The 23,990-nt window shown below is 31.6% G+C and overlaps 1 protein-coding gene across 1 annotated transcript in view; it reads left to right on the top strand.

Annotated features, from left to right (window-relative positions):
* The first annotated feature begins 6,576 nt into the window (after nucleotides 1-6,576).
* Nucleotides 6,577-23,990, top strand: part of Ran (RAN, member RAS oncogene family) — a 37,524-nt gene continuing 20,110 nt past the window's right edge. The window contains exons 1-4 of the mRNA XM_035370710.2: nucleotides 6,577-6,690; nucleotides 7,026-7,065; nucleotides 9,962-10,046; nucleotides 14,567-14,692. Coding sequence (XP_035226601.1) covers nucleotides 7,027-7,065; nucleotides 9,962-10,046; nucleotides 14,567-14,692 — 250 coding nt within the window. The 5' untranslated portion in view covers nucleotides 6,577-6,690; nucleotide 7,026. The remainder of the gene's footprint in view (nucleotides 6,691-7,025; nucleotides 7,066-9,961; nucleotides 10,047-14,566; nucleotides 14,693-23,990) is intronic.

Here is a 23,990-nt window from a genome sequence, read left to right as displayed (position 1 = left end):
AAAAAGATTGTTTTTTTTTTTTTTTTTTTACATCTCAAATTTTTTTTTCTGAGCTTTGAAAAATTTTTCCCAGTCGGCAACCAAGTGAAAATTCTACAGCCAAGACAATTTGGCTTTTACTTTCACTTTCATCGCTTTTCTATAAAAGTATTCCACGTTTTCTATTCAGAACCGTGCGGGCTATCCAAGGTGCAGCATGCTTTTTCTCTTTCTCTATCTCATCTGGACCTAGGACCACTCTTATAGAAAGAGCTTCTGTGAACACAAGTTTCTTTCCACTTTTTAATGTCTCACAGAATAGAAATCATTAATACGTTTAGGGGAAAATGTTTCCTGTTTGAAAAGCTAGGGTTTTCGTTTGGATTTCATCAGCAACCGTTTATCAGGTTCTAGCGAAATTGGATGATCCATCCATGGATCAGAATTTCCCATCTGTAATTTGGATGGATCAAGATTTCGACATAGTTTAAGAAAAATCCTTCAATCCTATTTGAAAAGAGATGTCATGATATTGAAAGACATTTTTCCATGACGGACATTGAAAGACATTTTCCCATGACTGACATTGAAAGACATTGAAAGACATTTTTCCATGACGAAATCTCTCTATCCCACAGCTTCTTCTAAAGTGAACTTAAAGAGATTTTTCATACCGGGTTTTCAATTTTCACCTCAAACCATACCGTTGACGACGTGTGAGGCACAAACCATGACATAAATTTCAGTTTCTATGACAGCTAACACGCTTGAGCTTTAAAAATGTATAAAAGAAGTTATTTTTAATCCATTTCAGCGATTGAGTGGGCTGGGGAAAAAAAAGGCCCTTTCCACGACAGCTAACACGCTTGAGCTTTAAAAATGTATGAAAGAATTTGTTTTTAATCCATTTCAGCGATTGAGTCTGCTGGGAAACATTTTCTTAGAGCTCAGGGGGAAAAAAGGCTCTTTCCATGAGAACTAACACTCTTGAGGTTTAAAAATGTATGAAAGAATTTCTTTTTAATTCATTTCAGCTATTGAGTGGGCTGGGAAAAAAAAGGCCCTTTTCATGAGAGCTAACATGCTTGACCTTTAAAAATATAGGAACGAATTTATTTTTAATCCATTTCAGCGATTGAGTGGGCTGGGAAACATTTTCTTAGAGCTCAGGGAAAAAAAAGGTTCTTTCCATGACAGCTAAAACGCTTGAGCTTTAAAAATGTATGAAACAATTTGTTTTTAATCCATTTCAGCGATTCAGTGGGCTGGGAAACATTTTCTTAGAGCTCAGGGAATGTGTTGAATGCACAGCTAGGTTGAATGCACAGCACACACGGATGGGAAGTCGAAACTCGAGTGGCTTAAAAAATAAATATACGAAATTTGGTTCATCGAGCTGACTAGGAAAAATTCTCAGAGTTCTGGAAATAATTCTGAGTTCAATCATGGGACATGAGAACACAAATGTATTACAATCATCATGTCATCATTGTTTACGAAAGCCAAAAAAATTCCTCATGAAAGAACATCTTTTCTTCGTGGTTGTGGGATGAAGTAGAGATGTTGCATCTTGAACAACCCACACTGATCTGAACTGAAATATGAAATGTTTTTATAGATATAAGAAATGAACTGAAAGTGAAAGTAAAAATGAAATTGTATTGGCTGGAAATATTTCTTGGCTGTTGAATGGGAAAAATATTTCCAGAGCTGAAAAAAAAAAAAAACCTCTTTCCTATTTTCGATTAATTTGATATCTTGACTTTGTTTACTTTGGAATGTCCTAGAATGAGTCATGGTCTATTTTTAGAAACAGGGAGAAACCATTCTCACACAAAAGGGGGGTAGGGTTAATTTTTATCATGTCTAGAAGACATGATTAAAAATTAACAAAAAGTTTTTTTTTTTTTTTTTTTTTTTTTTTTTACATCTCAGATTTTTTTTTCTGAGCTCTGAAAATTTTTTCCCAGTCGGCAACCAAGTGAAAAATTTCCAATCGGCTTTTACTTTCACTTTCAACTCTTTTCTATAAAAGTATTCCACGTTTTCTGTTCAGAACCGTGTGGGCTCTCCATGGTGCAACATGCTTGTTCTCTCTCTACCTCATCTGCAGCTCTATGACAGCTAACACGCTTGAGCTTTAAAAATGTATGAAAGAAGTTATTTTTAATCCATTTCAGCGATTGAGTGGGCTGGGGAAAAAAAAGGCCCTTTCCATGACAGTTAACACGCTTGAGCTTTAAAAATATATGAAAGAATTTATTTTTAATCCATTTCAGCGATTGAGTGGACTGGGAAACATTTTCTTAGAGCTCAGGGGAAAAAAAAGCCCTTTCTATGACAGTTAACACACTTAAGCTTTAAAAATATATGAAAGAATTTATTTTTAAAACATTTCAGCGATTGAGTGGACTGGGAAACATTTTCTTAGAGCTCAGGGGGTAAAAAGGCTCTTTCCATGAGAACTAACACGCTTAAGCTTTAAAAATGTATGAAAGAATTTATTTTTAATCCATTTCAGCGATTGAGTCTGCTGGGAAACATTTTCTCAGAGCTCAGGGGAAAAAAAGGCTCTTTCCATGACAGCTAAGACGCTTGAGGTTTAAAAATGTATGAAAGAATTTATTTTTAATCGATTTCAGCGATTGAGTCTGCTGGGAAACATTTTCTTAGAGCTCAGGGGAAAAAAAGGCTCTTTCCATGACAGCTAACACTCTTGAGGTTTAAAAATGTATGAAAGAATTTATTTTTAATCCATTTCAGCGATTAAGTCTGCTGGGAAACATTTTCTTAGAGCTCAGGGAAAAAAAAGGCTCTTTCCATGACAGCTAACACTCTTGAGCTTTAAAAATATAGGAACAAATTTATTTTTAATCCATTTCAGCGATTGAGTCTGCTGGGAAACATTTTCTTAGAGCTCAGGGAAAAAAGAGTTTCTTTCCATTACACCTAAGACTCTTGAGCTTTAAAAATGTATGAAAGAATTTATTTTAATCCATTTCAGGGATTGAGTGGGCTGGGAAACATTTTCTTAGAGCTCAGGGAATGTGTCTCCAGGTTGAATGCACAGCACACACGGATGGGAAGTCGAAACACGAGTGGCTTAAAAAATAAATATACGAAAGTTGGGTTATCGAGCTGACTAGGAAATTTTTCAGAGTTCTGGAAATAATTCTGAGTTCAAGCATGGGACATGAGAACCGAAATGTATTACAATCATCATGTCATCATTGTTTTCGAAAGCCAAAAGAACATCTCATGAAAGAACATCTTTTTTTCCTGGTTGTGGGATGGAGTAGAGATGCTGCATCTTGAACAACCCACACTGATCTGAACAGAAAAATGAAATGTTCTTATAGATATAAGAAATGAATTGAAAGTGAAAGTAAAAATGAAATTGTATTGGCTGGAAATATTTCTTGGCTGTTGAATTGGAAAAATATTTCCAGAGCTATTAAAAAAAAAAAAACTCTTCCTTTTTTTTCTATTAATTTGATGTCTTCACTTTGTTTACTTTGGAATGGAGAAACCCAAATACTTTTTAAAACATATCCTTTTTAAAAACTTATCTTATCTTATAAACTTTAAACTCATCCTTTTTAAAACATATAATTCCTAGAATGAGTCATGGTCTATTTTTAGAAACAGGGAGACAACATTCCCACACAAAAGGGGGGTAGGGTTAATTTTTATCATGTCTAGAAGACATGATAAAAATTAACAAAAAGATTGTTTTTTTTTTTTTTTACATCTCAAATTTTTTTTTCTGAGCTTTGAAAAATTTTTCCCAGTCGGCAACCAAGTGAAAATTCTACAGCCAGGACAATTTGGCTTTTACTTTCACTTTCATCGCTTTTCTATAAAAGTATTCCACGTTTTCTATTCAGAACCGTGCGGGCTATCCAAGGTGCAACATGCTTTTTTCTCTCTCTACCTCATCTGCAGCTAGGGTGTTTTTCCTTCTTCAAGAAGTGGAATTTTTTGGGAATACTTTACAATTTCACGAGCTAGCTGTTTCTTATATTTCGAGGAGATTTCAATGGAATTGTTTATAGATGTCATCTATTGCAGATGGGGAAAAAGTCTATACTGGATCGCTGGAGACATCTCATCCAGATAGGTCACGTTATATGTTTTCCCACACCTAAATAAACTGGACATGAGCCATCCTTTTGTTTTCTCATCCAACAAAGATAGACACTGCAGACCGTTTTGGGTTTTCACTCTTCGCGAACCGAGACGAGCCGCAGCCACACTTTGCGTTTTCTATGAGCGCAATAATGGATTACGTGAGCAGCCATTTTGTTTCCCATCTCACCCAGATAGGTCATGTTGTATTTTGTTTCATGCACCTAGCCAATTTTGGACATGAGCCATCCTTTTTTTTTTTTTTTTTTTTTTTTGTCTATCGAACCAAGATAGACTCTGGAGACAATTTTGTTTCTCAACGGAAAAGTAAATTTTCTGAATGGGTACCGGTATTCGAATACTTTTGTGGCCGACTGTACATATTAAAGGGAAGTCCTTTCAACATTTCTACGGACCACAAAACTCTGATCTTCGCTTCTGAACAAACAAGACAATTGACTTATATTGCTCAATTTTCAACAAATTTTCGCTTCTTTAAGGGAGAAGAAAACGTTGTTGTAACTGCTCTCTCGAGACCTAATACCATCTTCACACCATCTGCAATCGATTAGGAAACTATTGCAGATTTCAAGATGATGAAGAGTTAAAATTTTTTAAAAACAACCCAAGGCTGAGAATGGTTCAAATTCTCATTCCAGGCACCGACAAAATGATTTATTGTGATGTCTTCAAAAGCAGTAACCGCCCATATATCCACTCAAACTTTTGCCGACAGATATTTTCTTCTATTCATACCCTATCTCATACATGGATTAGAAGCACAAGAAAATTAATCACTAAAAGATTCATATAACCAACTATCAATAAAGACTGTCAGTTATGGTGTAGGGAATGCATGGAATGCCAAAGATCTAAGGTTCGAAGACATACAAAGTCAGCTCTTATGGACTTCAAGGTTCCACCTGAACGTTTTCAACACGTTCACATTGCTACTGTTGGACCCTTCATATCAAGGTCTCAGATACTTACTAACGATAATTTATCGTTTTTATGATGGGTTGAAGCCCTTCCTATAAGGGATAAATCAGCAGAAACAGTTGCAAAGTGGGGGATCTTAACCTGGATTTCTCGTTTTGGAATTCCACAACGTAAAACGTCTGATCAAGGACGTCAGTTTGAAAGTCAGCTCTTCTCATCTTTGAGCAAATACTTCGGTTTTCAAATATCCAGAACAACAGCATACCATCTACAGTCGGAACGGAATGATTAAGCGACAAAACAGGATTATAAAGGCAAGCGTGAAATATCATTTAGAACAAAGGAAATCTTGGGCATACGCTTTACCTTTGGTTCTCTACATGTTTTCCTCTACAATAACGCGGCCCCTTAATCTTTGCAACCAGTTTATCTTGGGCTTTTTGTTGTCAAACACCGAGCACAAAAGTATTTTGACATTGAAATTAATCGAATTTCAATTGATAGACTGAAACAACGTTTTGCCATAAAAAACGATGATGAGCAGCCTCTAAAAATCCATCATGGATTTTCCAGATCAGCACACACAGTGCGAACCTCGGAGAACAATGTCGCCGCAGGTCAATGACAATAATACCACGCGCAGTGAAAGGACCGTCAGGTTTTCCACTCAATTTTCAACGATCGTAATCGTCTCCTAATCATTTTCACTGGGAAGGGAGTGTGTAGCGTCCTCTAAGTTTCCTCTTTATCTTTAATTTTTATATGTTTTAATTTTCGTAAAATGGCATGACAAAAAACTGTTCGAAAGATAAACATTCATTGGAATTTCATTTTAAATATGGTCACCTGGTGTTTGTTCCTATCCTATTTTCTCGTTAATAAATTTTTTTTAAGAAGTTCGTTCTTTTTAGCGTTTTAATAATACTTTTCAAAATGATATGATGACATATCACTCCGTAATAAATCACACCAAAAATAAAAAAAAATGGAAGCAGAGTTACAAACTGCAAGAAAGGGAGGGAGAAGTCAAAATGTACTAAAACGAAAAAGGAACATGAAATTTACATCTTTCCCTCTATAGGGATTCCCTCCAGGGGATTAGTGAAATGCAAGAGGTAAATAAATAAAACAGCCTGTTTCTGAACCGATAAAACCACACATTCAAGTTTAAAATTTAAAAGCTAAAAATAATCTTAGAACAGCAATAACCCCCAATTTTTTAATTCAGAATTGCAAACAACAGGCGCACATTTTGAAAACATATACCCAGATTAAAAAAAATAGTATGAAACATAAACACGCAAAAAAACTTAAAAGTCGAATAAAAAATTCTTAATATGAGTGAACGAATGAAAAAATTTGTAAAACAGAAATAATCTAACGCATGCAAAAATAAAAGAAATAAATGAAAATTGGATCTAAAAGAAAACGGGAAGGAATAAATATAAAATAAAAAATGAAAAATAAAAAGTAGAGGAAGTTCTTAAAATGTGTAACACATTTTTTTTTCCCTCAGTTATTAAATTCCGTTACTTATCATTTATCTTCTTAAAGCGTCTAGAGATGGCAACGGTTTTTGATTAAGTGAGGGAAGTCAGCACTGCGTATATCTGATACGGTGAAGATATAACGATCTACGAACAGGTACTCAACCTTTTATCATCCTTTTCGAATATTCTTAGATTTCAAGGTTATTAATGATTTTTTATACTAGAACTTCTAAGAATTGTAAAAGAAATGTTATTTTAATATTTGAATGTGGTGAAATATAAATTTCGAATTTGCCGGTATCATTGTCAGATGCCGGTGTAAGCCTAACGTGTATTTGCGGTACATTCATGTACATGCATATTAGATATTTGAAAATCCAGTATTGTGAAAGTAATTAAAACGTTGTCATGTATATAATGTACTTTTACATTTAATCTTAAATCCATTTTCGTCTTGCTTGCTACTATTAATTTTTTTCTTTTTTCCAGCATGCAAGCAGACCAAGGAGACAATATACCAACGTTTAAAGTAAGTGTATTCACTTTCGTTCTCTTATTTACACATTAGAAATGCGTAGTTATGTGAATATGATTTATTCCGTAATTTAGACCACTTTTGTTTCTGACTCTATCCCGTGTAAGAATGAAAAAGGCGTAATAACGAATTCGCTAAATTTAAACTCTGACATTAAAAACGAGTATAATTTTTTAGTAACGATTTCAATTTCTGTTGAATCTCTATCAAAATTAAAAGAAAAGCTTATAAGGTAAGCCTTTTTGTTGAGACAAACTGAAGAATCTATTGTCTGTCATGCTTTTATCCAGGGCAATACAACGGAAATTTAGGAACTGTAATTGGCGGAAACATGTTTGTAGTTCAGCAAGTGGTACAGAAAAACTGCATTGTATAGAAAAATTAACAATAAAATTTACAGGTTTTGCAAATGCAAATTATTCCACGAATTAGCTTTTAGGGAAAACTAATTTCGCTGCTCAAAGAATTTCTTACTTTGTTGCTAATAAATATTTGAAAGTCAATAGTCCATAAAAATCCTTGTTTCAGAGAAATTTGGATACATTCATGTAATATTTTTATGAAGACTTGCTACTTGGAATTTATATATATATATATACATATATTCCCTATAAAATGGTAACGATAATGATATATAAAGCCTGAAAACAAGTTTATTTCATGTAAGAAGCATTCCATGAAGAAAACCTTTGTTACCTGGTAGTTTTCATATCACAACAATTAATCAAATGTCAATCTTCAAAGGTAGATATAATAATAAAAATGATACTTCTAATAAAATTCAATTTTTAATTACATATAGAATATAACCTTCATTTGTCTTCTCAGTTATAGTGGTATAATTTTTTTTTTATCTCTTAAATGAATGTAGTGCAAATAAGAATCTAGTTCAAGGCAAAAATTGTGAAAACTCATGCAATGTGGGTCAGTTTATCAGTATCGGACATAATATTGAATTAAAAGTGAGCTAAAGTGCATAATTGCTCACTTATTTCACATGTTTTGTTTGGTGCTTTTTACAAGAGTAAGAACTGGATTTTTTGTCAATATCTTTTGACTTAAGTGAAAATAGATCAATGTGTACATGGACAAAGTCAAGGGATTGTGCAATTCTCTAATTTTGTTAAGTGAAAATAGGTTGATGTGTAAATGGATATGAAGTTTGTGCAATTCTTAAAAACATGTCAGGCAGTCAGTGATTCTTTGTTTCTCCAAAAGATGTACACCTGCCAGAAATAAAGGTAATACACACATTAAAGAAAATATTCTCTAAAAAGAAAAATATAAGTAAGGATGGGGTCATAATGAATTTGACTCAATCTAGACCACTAGGCATGTAACTACGGAATTAATATTTCTGCCTTTCATTAGTCATAATAGTTGTTTCCTTTGCCACATGCTTAATTGTCAGCATCAGAATCTTTGTTGATCTGTGGCGGTTTAATCCTAGTATATGGTACACTTGGGATTTGGTGACATGATCAGTAAACGAGGTGTTTATGATGAGCAGTAAATGAGTCGTAGTGTCGACGACAGTTTTCAAAATCACACTAAGTCCGTACCATATTAGGATTTTACCCAAAATTTGATGACTAGGTACTGAAATCAAATTACCATATTAGATGGTGATAAACTTGTATGGTACGTTGGTATTTATGCCTGGTATGGAACATGTACTTATTGGTATTTGTCTGAAACAATTTATTATAAGGTGTATTTAACATGGGTAAGTCATGCATATTGTAAAAGATGAGACCAGTTTAATATTTAAGTTTTTGGCCGGGGCTATGGAGTCGGGTAGATTTGGAGGTAAAAGGAGTCGGAGCTAGTCTTTAAAAACAAAAACTCCAGTTTTTGTTGGACAGTTTGAATGTGAAATAAAATTAAAATGAATTGAATTGAAAAAAGTTAGTGACAAGCTGAGTTATTATTTTTATTTATGGACTGTATATATTAATAAATAGTTATTTTCTATTTTATTGAACTATTAATAAATAAATATAAGGGAGGAGGATGGATGTGATATTTGCCATTAGTGATTAAACTGATTCATTTAGTTACAAATCTCACTGGTAAATTAAGGTAAGTAGCAACAGCAGCAAGACCTAAAATTGATGCCATTCTTAGGAAGCGAGCAGGAAAATGAGCAAGTATTGATCGAGCAGTGCAATAAGGAAGTACATATTTTATGATAAAGAGGTTTTTAGAATTAACTTGTTTAGGAGATGTAGATAATCTTAATGTTTTACTAACAGGACTGGAATGATCTTGCAGAATTGGAAACTTCTTTCTATACCATACATAGCCGCAAAAAAGCTGCAATCTGAAGAATTGACAAGAGATGAGAATGGGAAGTTTGTTATTTCTGAAATAGGGGGTTTATTGCAGAAGGAAATATTTTTTCAATGAAGAAAAGAGAAACTAGTTTGCTAGATAATGAGATCCTGCTGTTTTCAATATATGGAAATCCAACACCGAATTTCCTTGGATGATGAACAAATTAAAGGCAAAGAAAGCCATATATGAAGTTTCCTTAAGAATGAAATTATTCTCAGAACAATTGGAGAATTTGAATCAGGACAGTAACAGCAGACATTGCAATTGAGTCTTTATCATCCTTTTCCATTGATGAATTAGATTTTGAGAAAGATTTTTGAATAATATTGAAAAGGCTAAGGCAAAGCCAATGAAAATAAAAAACAAGATCCTTTAGATATAAAAATGAAAAAGACAGAACTCTGTTATTACTTTAATGCACTTTGTAATTTTATTCTAGTGTTTTTTTTTCCTGTTTGTCATACATATTCCATTAGTTTTCAAATGATCTTACGTTAATAAATCTATGTTTAAAAATGTGGAGTTAACAAATTGAACACATTTTTTATTCCAGTGTGTGCTTGTGGGAGATGGTGGTACAGGAAAAACTACATTTGTGAAGAGGCATTTAACTGGAGAATTCGAAAAAAAATATGTTGGTAAGTGGTCTTCATGTATTTTATCCTTTTGTATGTATTTTTGGGTTTTCATCTGCAGAGAACCCGTTGGCGCCATTGCATTTTTACTCGCCAAGCTCGCGGTTCATCGGCAATGAGCCGAGCCGTAAACAAGATATTTTGTTAACGTGATTTTTAATGCATGTAAATTCAAGTTAGCAGACAAAACAATATATTAAGCATGTGGTAGTAAAATTCACAGATAATAAGCATGTAGATGTAAAACAAACCGGTTAAATGTGATATATTAATTTAAAAATATAAATTAGTATTAATGTACTGAAATTAACCAGTTAAACGTGATAAACGAAAAAAAAATGTCTTAAATGCCAGTTAACACAGAAAACAATATATTCCTTACACCAGCAGTGGTGGTTTGTTAATTTTGATGACCATGGTGATGCATCAAACTATTCTGTCATCTTAAGATAATCAATAATATTTTTGATTTCAATTTAATCATCTATTTATGTCACACCTGCCATCCTCTGAAAGGTTATTGTTAGAAAAGCATTAACATTATCTTGTTAAAATTTTACGCCATCAAAATTGATTTATTCTCATAATTTTAGATGACAATAACTAAAAATAAAAGCATTATTTATTTATTTAAAATGCACATGCACATTTTTGCGGCCTACGGAAACAAATTATTTTAGAGGTTGGAAACCTCATGGTTCTTAAGGCCCGTCTACACGTAGCGATTTTCTCGGCCGACTTTCTCGTAGAGCAACAATTTTAAGGATCTGCGCATGCGCCAAGAATCAATCATGTTCTCTGCCGAGATTTCAGAACTGGTGTTCGCTGCTCACTAGCTTATGATAAAATGGGGTCTCTAGCCAATAAGATTGCTTTGAGTGATCATGTGCTTTTCTACATTTGGAATAATAAACATGGCTGCATTTCGTTGGAGCGAAACTCGAATTTTTCAACTAATAGATTTCTGTAGAGAAAATGTGGGACACGATTAATGTAAATTTTAAAAATAAAAAATTAAGGGATTCTTTTATTTTGATAAGATTTGTCTTTCCCATTACTTTATATATTCAAATATTTTCTAATTCCGGGTGAAAATGATTTTAACTCCCCCAAGAAAAGTTCCAAAAACTATTAATGATGCCATGTCATGCGTACTAGATGAAAATATTCAGAAACTACTTGAATCTGTGGTCGCACTTATTGAAAAAATTCAAAAAGCAAAATGTCCAGTCGAGAATGCAGACTCAATTGACTTCGCCGAAAATGAGAGTTAATCAGGTGACGAAGTACATAGCTTTTCCGACAGCTTCTACACGAGCGATTGTAGCCTAGTGGTAAAGAGCTAACTAGATTTTCTCTGTACGTCGAGATCATGGGTTCGATCCCTCACCCTTAGCTTTGGACTTTCTGCGCCTGGAAGAACTTTTTAATTTAGTTTCTCCATCACTAAATTCGAACTGCATGACTTAAAAGTCACGTTTTATTTTTTCGCCTACGGGTGGGGTATTTTTATTGAATTTTAACGTCTGTCTGTATTTTTTGAATGGCCGTTGGCACGTGTTTTAGATCTACAGTTCAAAAGAAAGTCAAAAGTCAAACTCGGTTTTGTGTTCATTTAATTTTGTGAAAGCAAATTACAGCCCAATTTAATTTAATATTGCTAAATTTTATTCGCTGCTTAACTGACAGTCATATAATCATAGTTTTCAGACTGTATTAGTTATTTAATTATGCTGATATTAGTTTTTTAATGTTCAATAAATATACTACTTAAGACTTTGCATCTTTATATTTCTTATTTAAAATTTTTGCACTGAAATTACAGTATTGCTTTGTAATGTAGTAATCTTTATTCTTTATTAATACATTTTACTCATATTGGTTTGATATTTGTGATATTATTGTCTATTTATTCATTAATAAAGATTTTGATTGAAAGCACAATAGCTACTTATTGTTTCTGAAACATGGTTATTTTATTATTTCAAGATTTAAATGCACAAATAGGAGTGCCAGAAAGTGAAATTTAAAAATAAACTAAAAAAGGAGTAACCTGTGTACTCAGTACACAAAAGAAAAGCTTTTTTTTTTTTTTTAATTTTCCTGCAAACTAAATTTAGCAAAAAAATCAAAATCGAAATAACCAGAAAAGCAAAAAAATAACCAGATGATACCGATGGTACGTCACAATGACGAGAGTGTAAGAGAGTGATATATAAGAAATACAGGCAAAGAAGTAAAACTTCGCAGGCTCTTTATAAGCATTTCAGTGCAATAACTGAATACTTATGACACAATGGACGCATTTGGATGATTTTTTATGTGGTAGAATTATCGGCCGTCCAAAATGTGGGCATACCAAACTGGAAGTATCAGACGAACTTGGAATTGTCCAGAGTGTCCTCTCCAGGCTTTGGAAACAATTCCAAGATTTATGGATGTGAGTAGACGTTACAGCACAAGTCGCCCCAGAGTTACAACACCGAATGAGGACCGGTATTTGGCAGTTACTGCCAAAAGAAACAGGCAGAGCACAGCCTCAGACCTGTCTCGTCAGCTCTCTTCGGTTTAGGCAAATATGCATTTGTAGAAAGGTTCCAGCGTGCGAAGCGCTACCCTTGTCAAACTGTGGACAATTTTCTAATGCATGTGGTTTCTAAAGTGATTTTGGCATATCTAAATTATTAAATGATTCAAACAATGTTGAACAAAAAAGTTGATGGTACAAAATAAAGTGTGACCGAGAAACAGATAAGCAACTACGACAAGCTGAACGACTTAAGACGAAGATGTGAGGCAGTGCAGAGTATTCCGTACAAAAAAGTAAACACTAGTATTGCCGGAGAGTTCAGGAGTCCATAAGTGTGACACTCAAAGATATAATTTTAAAATACGTTATGACAACAATATGACAGCTATAAGTAAATTACATGCACATAAAAAAATACAATTGAAAAGTAAGTTATAACAAATATACAGAAATAAGAGTACATATGATGCAGATATTTTAATTCATACAGAGACATAATACAATTGCATATGGTATATTTTTTTAAATATATATCACAGTTGATTATTTTAGATGCCTTAGAACAGCTAGAGGCCTCTTTCTATTTTCTCTTGACTTTGAAATTATAGTTAAGCATGGGTATTGTGTGATTAGAAACCCTTGGTATGCTTTGATAAAATTTGGGGGCCAGGGTTGCCATATACTCATGTATATATGGAATATTGAATTCACGGTGGATTGCCGAGTTTCTTATATAAAAAATTATGTATTGGCATATTTTAAATTATATATATTGGAGAATTGAAATGTGCATTTTTTCTTTCTAGGAAAACTTTTTATATAGATTTTTGAGAAACTAAACTGTCAAAAAATACAATTTCGGATGTTATCACAAATTTTTTTAAAATAAAATACAATTGAATTACTGTTAATACATATTTATTTTATAATATAAAAAATACAATGTATAAAGCTTAAAATTATATTTTGCACTAAGAACAAAGTACCTTCGAAATGTAGTTTAGTATGATAGAATTCGAAACAGGGCTTGAGGCAAAGTCCAACTTCACAGTCACAGGTGTGAACTGTCAACTTCACAGTGAAAAGCATGGGTATTTTTCCCATCTCTGAGGTCGTAGTGGTTGTAACAGCTTTAATATTGTTAATCTCTCGTGCATTTGAAAAAATAAACACCATAGTTGTGTTTCATTGCGGATGTTATTTCCATTTGCATCTTTCATCCATCAGTGAATTTTCTAGCAGCCATTTCTAATTAGAAAAAGGCTGCAAACAAAGTGAAGTTAAAAGCAGTAAATACCAACTATCTTCAAATGCTGCAATTTATTGGATGGCCAGCGACATTTGTCGATCAAAACCTAAATTAAATGTCTAATACTGTATATAATTTGTTTCACTGGTTAAATAAAGAAAAAAGAATAAAGGAAGAAAAGCACATGCCCGCGAAAATTGCGGTATGAGCAAATTTTGCTACATTTGAGTTGGCCATGGAAATTGCAGGATGAGCAACCAGAGGGCTAATGTATTTTTGAGGGGTAATTTTTTGTATTTGAAATTTTTCTGTTATGAAAAAGCTTAACTGCATCAGGGTGGTTGAGATAATATACAAGTTAAAGGTAACTTGATTATTTTTCATTTTGAATGTTGGTTAATGAAATCAATTACCAAATATTTTCGTGTACTTGTTAAAGCAGTTAACTAGTTTTAAATTTGGCAAAATTTGAACACAAAATATTAATTAGTTTCACGACTAATGATGATTAAGTAGAATATATGCTTTGATTAAAAAGTATCTTTTTTTCATTTTTCTGTTCAATTGGAATGAAGACCAGTTTTCCTTAAAATTGAGTGCTTGTGCAATGTATACAGTATATAATTCACCTGTGTACTTGAATAAATCTGTCTAAATACTAGGAAATTATAATTTTTATATTGATTGTAATTAATAAGTATTAAAATGTATTTAAATATTAAATCATGCAATTTGAAATTTCAGCCACCTTAGGAGTTGAGGTGCATCCTCTTGTTTTTCACACAAATCGTGGTCCTATCAGATTTAATGTTTGGGACACTGCTGGACAAGAGAAATTTGGTGGCCTAAGAGATGGTTATTATATACAAGGTAAGATATTTATGCAAAAATTAAATCATCTGGTATTGTGTTCTCTAAATGCATTCAACTCTTTACCATTGGAATCAAGAAATGTCTTAACTAATCATAAAAATAGGCTTTTTTTAAAGTAAAAATCAGCAGAATGTTTAAATAAACGAGAATTATGAATAAGCCTTGTCAGGGTTTAAAATATTTCATTTGAAGGAACAACACACAATATATTAAATATGTTACTGGAAAGAAAAATATCTTTCTCAATAGAAGTGTATTTTTTATTACATGTTGCATTTTGACAAAAAAAAAAAAACATGTATTTCTGGGCTTTTGTACTAAAATTCCTAGGTTTTGAGAAATGTATGTGTGGCATGTTCTTAAGCTTTTTCAGTTTCATTTACACACATATTTATTTGTGAGTAGTATGTTTTTGATCACTGAAGCATTTGTCTCAGTTAACTTGGCGAAAATTTGGCAAACAACCCTGCTACTGCAATCTGCTAGTTTTGGACGCCATTTTATTTTCACGAAGTAAAGGCATGTTTTTTTTAACTCAACATTTTTTCCAACAATCTGCTAGCCGAATTACACTTATACTAGAACTTTTATGGAACAAAAATGCTTAATCATGACGAAGATTAGGTGTGAAATTGGGAGAAAGTGCAGAATCGTAAACTGCTTATCTATATTTTTTTTTTAGGGAAAAGAGTGTTTTATTCTGTCCTTATGTACAGATATGATGCAAAAACATCGTTAAATTGCATTCGATAGCAGTCAAAATGGATATTTTCGTTGAAATATGCTGCCTGAAACTTTTCGCGATTACAATACTTCCTTTTTACTTCGTACAAGGAAGTAAAAAGTGGCATAGAGCCAAATCAGGGGAATGAGGAGGATGCCCCTTCACAGTAATGTTTCTGCTGGTTAGAAATTGCTTGACAGATAGGTCCATGTGAGTGGGTACATTCATTGTCTTGGTGCAACAGCTATCCATCACTCCAGAAATGTCTTTATTTACTAATTTTTTCACGAAACCTTTTAGTACTTCATTATAGTAGTGTGGAGTCTGACCACTGGGAATCCACTCAATCATTACAATTGCATTAATGTCGAAGTAGACAATAAACATTGCCTTGAATTTTGATTTCTTACATGCATGATTTGTCACTTTCCCCTGAAAATCGCTTATGCCATTAATACATGTGCATGAGACAGTTTCATCTCTATAAGCCTCAGTTAACATTTGAAATGTTTCCATGGCTTATTTCTTAAGTTTCACAAGAAACTTGATGTTGATTCACTGTGCGGTTTTTAGGGGATACTCAGATGACAGACAGTTGGTGAAGTTACTGAAATCACGTTCGCCAGTTCGAAGTTACTGAAATCACGTTAGGCGATAGGTACCAAACAGTCGGAAAGTTGGTTAATTTTTTTATTAGGATAATTAATTTTGTATTAAGGGATATAGCTTATTTCATTGTAATTTTTTCTCTTGAAAATATAAAATATCATTAATTATACTTTGCTTTTCAGAATTTTTTGTATTCTTTTATGTTATTTATTGCTCATTTCACTGTTTTTAGGATATTGAAAAGTTTTGAGTAGTTTATATATGGGCAGCCTTCATCTGGCAGCGAAGCTGCTAGTGTCCATATATAAATACGATTAGGACTATTTAAAATATCAAAAGCACTACCAGGGCTATTTGCTTAAGGAAAGAGAAGTCTGTCAGCCATGGCTTGACTTTGAGACAAACTATCGGTGTGCAAGTTTTACCTTCAGCCGCTGAAAGACACCCTGTATCATAAAAGCAGTTTTTTAACGCCTCATAATTGAATTTATATTCAAATATATTTATTAAAATGCAATAAAATGATAATCAGACTTTGAAATGCTAGTAAATTAGTATAAAATATTAAACATTATTCTGCTGTTTTTTTATTTCAAGCATATTTCACTGATTTCCTTATATAGAGGATTTTGTGGATTAAAAGTTGGGTATATAAGTAAAAAATCTAAACCATTAGCCAAAACATAGCATTTCTTTTTTCTTGAGAAAACAAATAAAAGTTAATTAAATTTGTATATTCAAATCGTTGACTAAGATTTATATTTGTAGATTTTTATGACATATTGTTCTTGTTTAAAAGTAATGAATGTAAAATAAACTGAAACTTCAAATAAGTAAAACATAGAAATCTTTGCATCACTGTATTTGCAACAAATGCATAACTGAAATACATTCTCCGGCCACATAAAATTGCTTTTGGAGCAACCAATTCGAAACCACAATGTTCAAATTGCACAAAAATAATACTTTAGGATTTAACTTTTCATGGAATAAATACAAATTCAAATAACCTTATTATCCTGTTCTATTTGATTGGTCTTCTGAAATTTAAACAATTGCATAACATCATGAAAAGCCATAGAAGCGCTTGTTGCAAATCTTGTTTTCTTGCAGTTATGCATTTCAGGATTACATTTCTCTGGGAACCTACGTGAGAACTATTTTCACACTTAAACAATAAGAAAGAATAAAAATAACCTTATTAATCAAAATTATGTGCATCAAGGAATCCAGAATGTAAAATATAAACCTGTCTAGAAGATTGAATAGCCTGGAATACATTTTGAGGATGCAATATTATTATGGAAATACATGCACATTTTATTTTTTTAATTTTCATCATTAACTGTGTGATATATATTGCATTTTCTTGATCATTAATGGATTTATATAAAGAACATGTTTTCAAACATATATAACCATTATTTCCAATATTTGTTTAGAGTAATGGTCAGACTTAAAAAAGAGAATTCTATAAGTTAATAATGCTGGAGTTATATATAATCATAATATAAAATATAAGACGATAAAAGGTACATAGATTTACTTGATCATAACTTATCGTTTACAATCTGTTCTATGTGTATGGTTTACCATCTTAATGCAAACACTACACTTTGACTTACGCGGTTTTCGCCCAGCAGAGCTTTTCACCTCGGTATTGGCCTGAAGAGGGAATTTTCAGAAGGTGCTATTGGATGCCATTTCTCTGTTGGTGTAAAAAAATTCATCTTTGAGGATATGGTGATTTTTTGCAATTCAAGATGGCGAAAAAAATTGCGCCAAGTGCTGCTTATCTGAGTTTTCCTGTTTTTTATGTTGGGCATTTTTTCCTGCAGAATGCAGTTGCACATGTTCACTCGACTCAGGATTCCCAATTGGTGTGATCGGTTAAGTCGAAATTGGCTGCATGGATAGAGGAGGTGTGTGGGATGATGTCACGAAAACATTTGCTACCAACTCCACTCTTTTTTTCAAGCTACACACTTAGTCTCATTTTGCTTTTTGTGTTGCACCTAGTACAAAAAGCTGAGTAGTAGCGTTTGGGAAACATGGCTGTCAGCAGAATTTATTAAATTTCAGAATTTTTGTTTCTAACCATTAAAATTGAGTTGTAAAATATATTGGGGGATAATATTGGTATTTTTAACATTTTTTCTTTAAAATGTCCAGGAAATTCTTTTTGCAGATGATAATTTTATTGAAAAAGTTTTTCTGTGATGACAAGATGACGAGTCTGACTTAACATCTTTGTTCTTTGAAAGTACTTTGAAGACAAGTTCTTTGTTTACATTGACCACTTTCTTGAATTTTAGATGTTTACTTTTTGATGACTCTGAGGCATTTGTCTGATTTTTTATTTATAATTTATATATAAAATCTTGAAGTAATCAGTGTTTGTATTTAATGTGTTTAAAATAACATGATTCTGTAATCAATTTAGATATTCATATTTTCATTTTCTCAAAATATTATAAAGCAATTTTTCAACATAGCTATTGCTGGACTTGAGCAAATAGAATTAAATAATGTCTATAAAATTAAAAAAAGGTGGCACAAAAAATCCTAAAATCTTAAACAACTTACATTAAAGGAAAAATTTAACAAAAATAAATACCATCTTTCTTTATAAACGTTTTTCTTACAATTATAAATCCTTCATTATTTAATATTTTTAATTTCCTAAATTCAACATGTTATTTTGCTGAATTTAAACTGGTGATATAAAATTTGAAAATGTCTGAAAAGTCTTGATTGCTTTGGATCTCAAACTCTGTATGTAAACAAAGATTAGATAAATAGAAACATTTAATTATCTTCTGTAATAGGAATAAAGTATCAGTGATGAAATGCTTAATCAGACTAGAGTCTTTGAAGTAACCATGTAAATATTATGCTTTTCTGATGATACTGTATTTAGTTAGTTGGATAAAATAAAAAATTGGTTAAAATGAGTAACCTGTTCATTTTGTATTAAGATTTTTATGAAGCATGGGTTCAATGCTAATGAAATGTTCCATGTTCAAAACTATATATTTAACAGTTAAATATTTAGTTTACTGTATGAGTTTATAGAAATAATTTATTTGAGTTATTTGAATTTTGATGTTTGTCAACATTTTATTTACTTTTCCATGCTTAATTTATAAAACACATTAAGAAATAAATATATATTTTTAAGTTTTCAGAAAGGATTAGGGAATGATAGTCTAGCAATAAGGGGTGCATGAAGCAAAAAATGGTTGAGAACCACTGCTATGAATGGATGGTTTTGTAAAAGAAAGGGTAGTTATACTATTCCACACATTGTATTAAATAAATGCCCGACATTTTTTAAAGTTAAACAATATAAAGTTTGATACGCTATTTTGGTGTAGGCACTAACTATGACCGTTTACTATTTCTAAAAGGAGCAGGTTTCCATTTTTATTTATTAATTTTTTATTTCAAAGTCAGAATAATTTTAAAGAGAAATCTTGCCAATTTATTTTAATGAAATTTTTTGATGCCTTCTGTTTATCCCCCAGTTTTAACCTACAGCAGAATTAGCTTGTTTTGGGTGTATTTTTGAATATACATGTGATGTTAACCTTTTAACTGTCATGCCCGAGATAATCTCGGGCACAGCACTGGTGTTCGAAAATGTCACGCCCAAGTATTACTCGGGGTAATTTTTTCAGTGCATCTTATTGTTATACCCGAATATATATCGGGAGACGTTTATTTCGGCTTCATCTCTGTCAAACCCGACTGTTTCTCGGGAAAAGTTAATGTGTGCTCAATTCAATAGATGGCAGCACTCTACGGAAGATTTCAAAGGTTAGAGGTTAGACGTTCTTTGGTTCAATTTGACAATTTGTGCACCCAAATCATCAAAATAACTTGACAGTTAAAGGGTTAATTAACCTAAGTAACATGTGATTTAATGTTGTACTTTTTGCCAGATAGTTTCACTTGCAAAAATGTGAATATAGCCCTAGTTTTTCTCCCTAACAAAAAATTATTGAAATGTTTATTATTTATGAATAGCATGGTATGTCCAAGCTGTAAAGATAGCCAAACATTTTTTGTGAATAAAATGCCAGCTGGAGGTACAGATAATCAAAATATCAAAGCTGTTTTAAATTGCCTTTTTCAAAGCAGATTGTTAGACTGGCTTTCATAGGCACAGGCTTTTGTTGAAGTGATTTTAGTTGCTTTTAGGACTCATTTGCCTTAGGGTTTTCTTGTCTAGGATCCACCTCATATTCATATGTAATGGATCTCCAAGTTCTTTTTCATATTTATCACTAAATCCACAGCTTTTTTAACTGTTAATATTTTTAGTATGTTTATTTTTGCACTAAACTATAGTTTTATTTTATCTCTAGATTATTTTCTATCAATCAAATTAATACTAGACTTCTTTCTAATACTGAGAACTCTTTTAGGTTGTATGGCATTTTTACGATGTTATGTGTTTTCGGGTATACTCTTGTATTGCTATGAAGTTTTTCAAGTATATTTTAAATTTTTAGGAGCCCATTGTATCTTGCAAATTAAAACTGTTTTGAGTACATCTAAAATCCTTTAAATGCATATAATATAGATAGATTTATTAAAAAGGTATATAGGTATATATGTTGTTGAAGGTAGTGTAGTATCTTTGTATCTATGAAGCAGGTTAAATAATAATTATTTATTAAATTAAAAAACGTTAGTTCCATCAAAATTCCAGAAAATTTACCAAGAAATAATTGGCTCAACTATGGCAGAATTTCCACTACCTTTCATGGTTCAATGTTAGTGAGTTTTCATCGTCCACAGATAATATGCAAGTTAACAGATTATATGGTGCAAGTCCAAGGGAAGGTATTTGCTCCATGTTACTACTTCTAGAATTTTAAGGGCTATACCTTTGAACCCTAACGCATTTGTCTTATTTTTATTTATAATGTATTTTAAAATCTTTTGACCACTTTCTTAGGTTCTATTTGCCGTAATTTTATGCATAGCTCTCCGATATCACAATGCAATACTGTTTGCATCAGTTCAAGAAATTGTTATTGTTCTGTGTTATAATATGGAAATTATTCTTTGTTAAATGGGTAAATTAACCTAAAAACACAGAGAAATGGAGTTTGCATATGCTAAGACTTGTGCTATATATATTTTAATCAGAATTTTCTCTACATATTGTTTAAAAATATAAGGAAATGAGAATTATGAACAAATCAAATTTTTTCTTTTTTTAGTAGCATGTATTCTGACTTTTTGAAGGGAACATACTTGGATTCTAATATAATTCACTGAAGCAGCACTAAAATAACTTTATTTTGATGAATAATTTTTTGCACATTATTCCTTCATATTGGTGTAGCTTGAGGTAAATGTCTAATATTGAAAAACTGCTTGTTAAGTACTTGATGGACCTTGTCAGAGAAATAAATATCATTTTTAAGTGTTGATGATGAAATGCTTTATCAGACTAGAGTCTTTGAAATAACCATGTAATTAATAGGCCTTTCTGATGACAACATTCAAAATCTATTTTTCAGTAATGTAGAAAAAGCTTGTTTTAATTTAAGGAATCTTGAATAGATCAGTATTTTTTGAATTAATATGTTCTACCCCAAGGCTGTTTTTATATAGGTTTTATGTTAAATTTTTTGCTGATGTTAAGTTCCTTATATAGTTCATTTACATCAAAATGCTTATAAGCATTTTATATTAATTTGTTGAATTCAAGTACTTTCCATAGAGAAGCCAGTTCAATAACTGGCCTCAAATCTTGATTATTCCAATGAATATGCTGGTTGTATAAATATATATTATGCAAGATGCAGATAGAGTAACAGTTCTCTCATTTGAAATGTGTTATTTCTTAGATTTTGAAGGGAAGGGCAGTTATTTTTAAAAGTTTGTCGACATTGAGAAATAAGTGTTACAAGTGTTCAAACTATTTTTAATTTTTTAATCCATTTCTAAAACTGTATATGCATATTGTGAACAGCTAGGAAAATGCTGTATCACTGTTGTTTCGAATTTCATTATTCCACTGAATTAAGCCGGCTATATAAATTTTTATTTATGTAGTGTGCAAGAGGTGGATAAATTAAGCCTTTTCTCATTAGAATTGTAATTTCTATTACATGTTGCATTTTGAGGAAAAGGACAGGCAGTTTTGCTTGCTTTGTATTTATCCTGTTTTTTGGTCTCTTATTTGAATTATGCATACATATTTCAACCTCAGAAGTAACATATTAACACTAAAAGCTTTGAATTTGTTAGTCTTATTATGCTGCAAATTTAATTTTCATTTATCATATTTTGTAAGATGACAAGTCTGAATTAGTATCTGGGTTATGTGAAAGTACTTTGAAGATAAGTTCTTTGTTTTCATTGACTACTTTCTCTAAATTTCAGAGCCTATGTTTTTGATGACTCTGAGGCATTTGTCTGATTTTTTTGTGTTAATTTATATTTTGTAGGTTATATCAAAGTTGTAATATGCTGGTTTTAAAAACTGATTATAATCAGTGTGCATGACCATATTTTTATCAGTATACTGAAATTCAAAGGTCGAGGTTCTGTGGATGTCCTTGATACAGATAGTTTTGCATCTCAAAGGCATTATTGATTGTATTTTCAAAATTTATTATTCAAATTAAATTTCTAGTGCAAATTTTAAGTTCCGCTCTTAAAAAAATAATGCTGTATTTTATTCCAGTGATGATGTTATACAGATCATTATTGATAATGATGAAAAACCTGTCTGAGGCTATGTAGTCACTGAATTTTTAAATATTCTTCGTATGTGCTTATTAAAAGCACTATTAATATTTTGTATGATAGCAAACATTTTTAACTTTTCAGAAATTTATAAAAAAAAAACAAATTTTATAAAAAAAAAATCACAAAATTGTAATATTTTAATTTACTTTGGCTTTTATCATAATTATCTCATGTATCAAAATTATAATGTTTCCATCTAAATTTGCAGTGATTTTATCTAATTATTCTTAATGAAAGAAAAGAATAATTATTTGAAATTAAAATGCTTAAATAACTCCTGATTATGAGTATTGTGAAGTATTTCTAGGTGTCGGTTCCAAAATATATTTTAGTTTAAATTTTGTATTTTAACCAGCACTTAGTTCATATTTTATATCAAAAGTAACATCTGAAAGCTAACCAATAGTTGTCTGAAATATGTTTTAACATTTTTCTACAGAATTTAAGTATTCCACTGAATTAAGCCGGCTGTATAAATGATTTTCATTTATGTAGTGTGCAAGAGGTGGATAAATTAAGCTTTTTCTCATTAGAACTGCATTTTCTATTACATGTTCAATTTTGAAGAAAAGGACAAACAATTTTACTTGCTGTATATATATAAAAATTGAAAAAGAAAATGTAAAGCTAACTGGTAATTAGACGCAAGACCTAAACGCCATTTAGGATTTTTTGGTCTCTTATTTGAATTATGCATGCATATTTCAACCTCGAAAGTAACATTAACAACACTAAAAGCTTTGAATTTGTTAGTCTTTGCTGCAAATTTAATTTTCATTTATCATATTTTGTATGATGACAAGATGACGAGTCTGAATTGGTATCTGAGTTCTGTGAAAGTACTTTGAAGACAAGTTCTTTGTTTTCATCGAATATTTCAGAGGCTATGTTTTTGATGACTCTGAGGCATTTGTCTGATTTTTTTACAAATTTTAAAAATTGTAGGTTATACTAGTAGTTGTAATATGCTGGTTTAAATAGCTTTTTATAATCAGTGTGCATGATCATATTTTTTATCAGGATATTGAAATTCTAAGGTTGAGGTTCTTGTGGATGTCTTTTTTGATAGAAATAAATTACTTTGCGTTAAAAAGCATTATTGACTGTATTTTCAAAATTTGTTATTCGAATTGAGTTTCTAATGCTAATTTCTGTTCTTGGAAAAATGGTAGTGCTGTATCTTATTCC

The sequence above is a fragment of the Stegodyphus dumicola genome, chromosome 3, assembly GCF_044657685.1.
Source record: "Stegodyphus dumicola isolate Sdum_Otavi_A_Nest chromosome 3, ASM4465768v1".
Classification (NCBI taxonomy): Eukaryota; Metazoa; Arthropoda; class Arachnida; order Araneae; family Eresidae; genus Stegodyphus; species Stegodyphus dumicola.
Note: the sequence above shows the minus strand (reverse complement) of the source record. Positions and strands in the feature narration are given on the sequence as shown.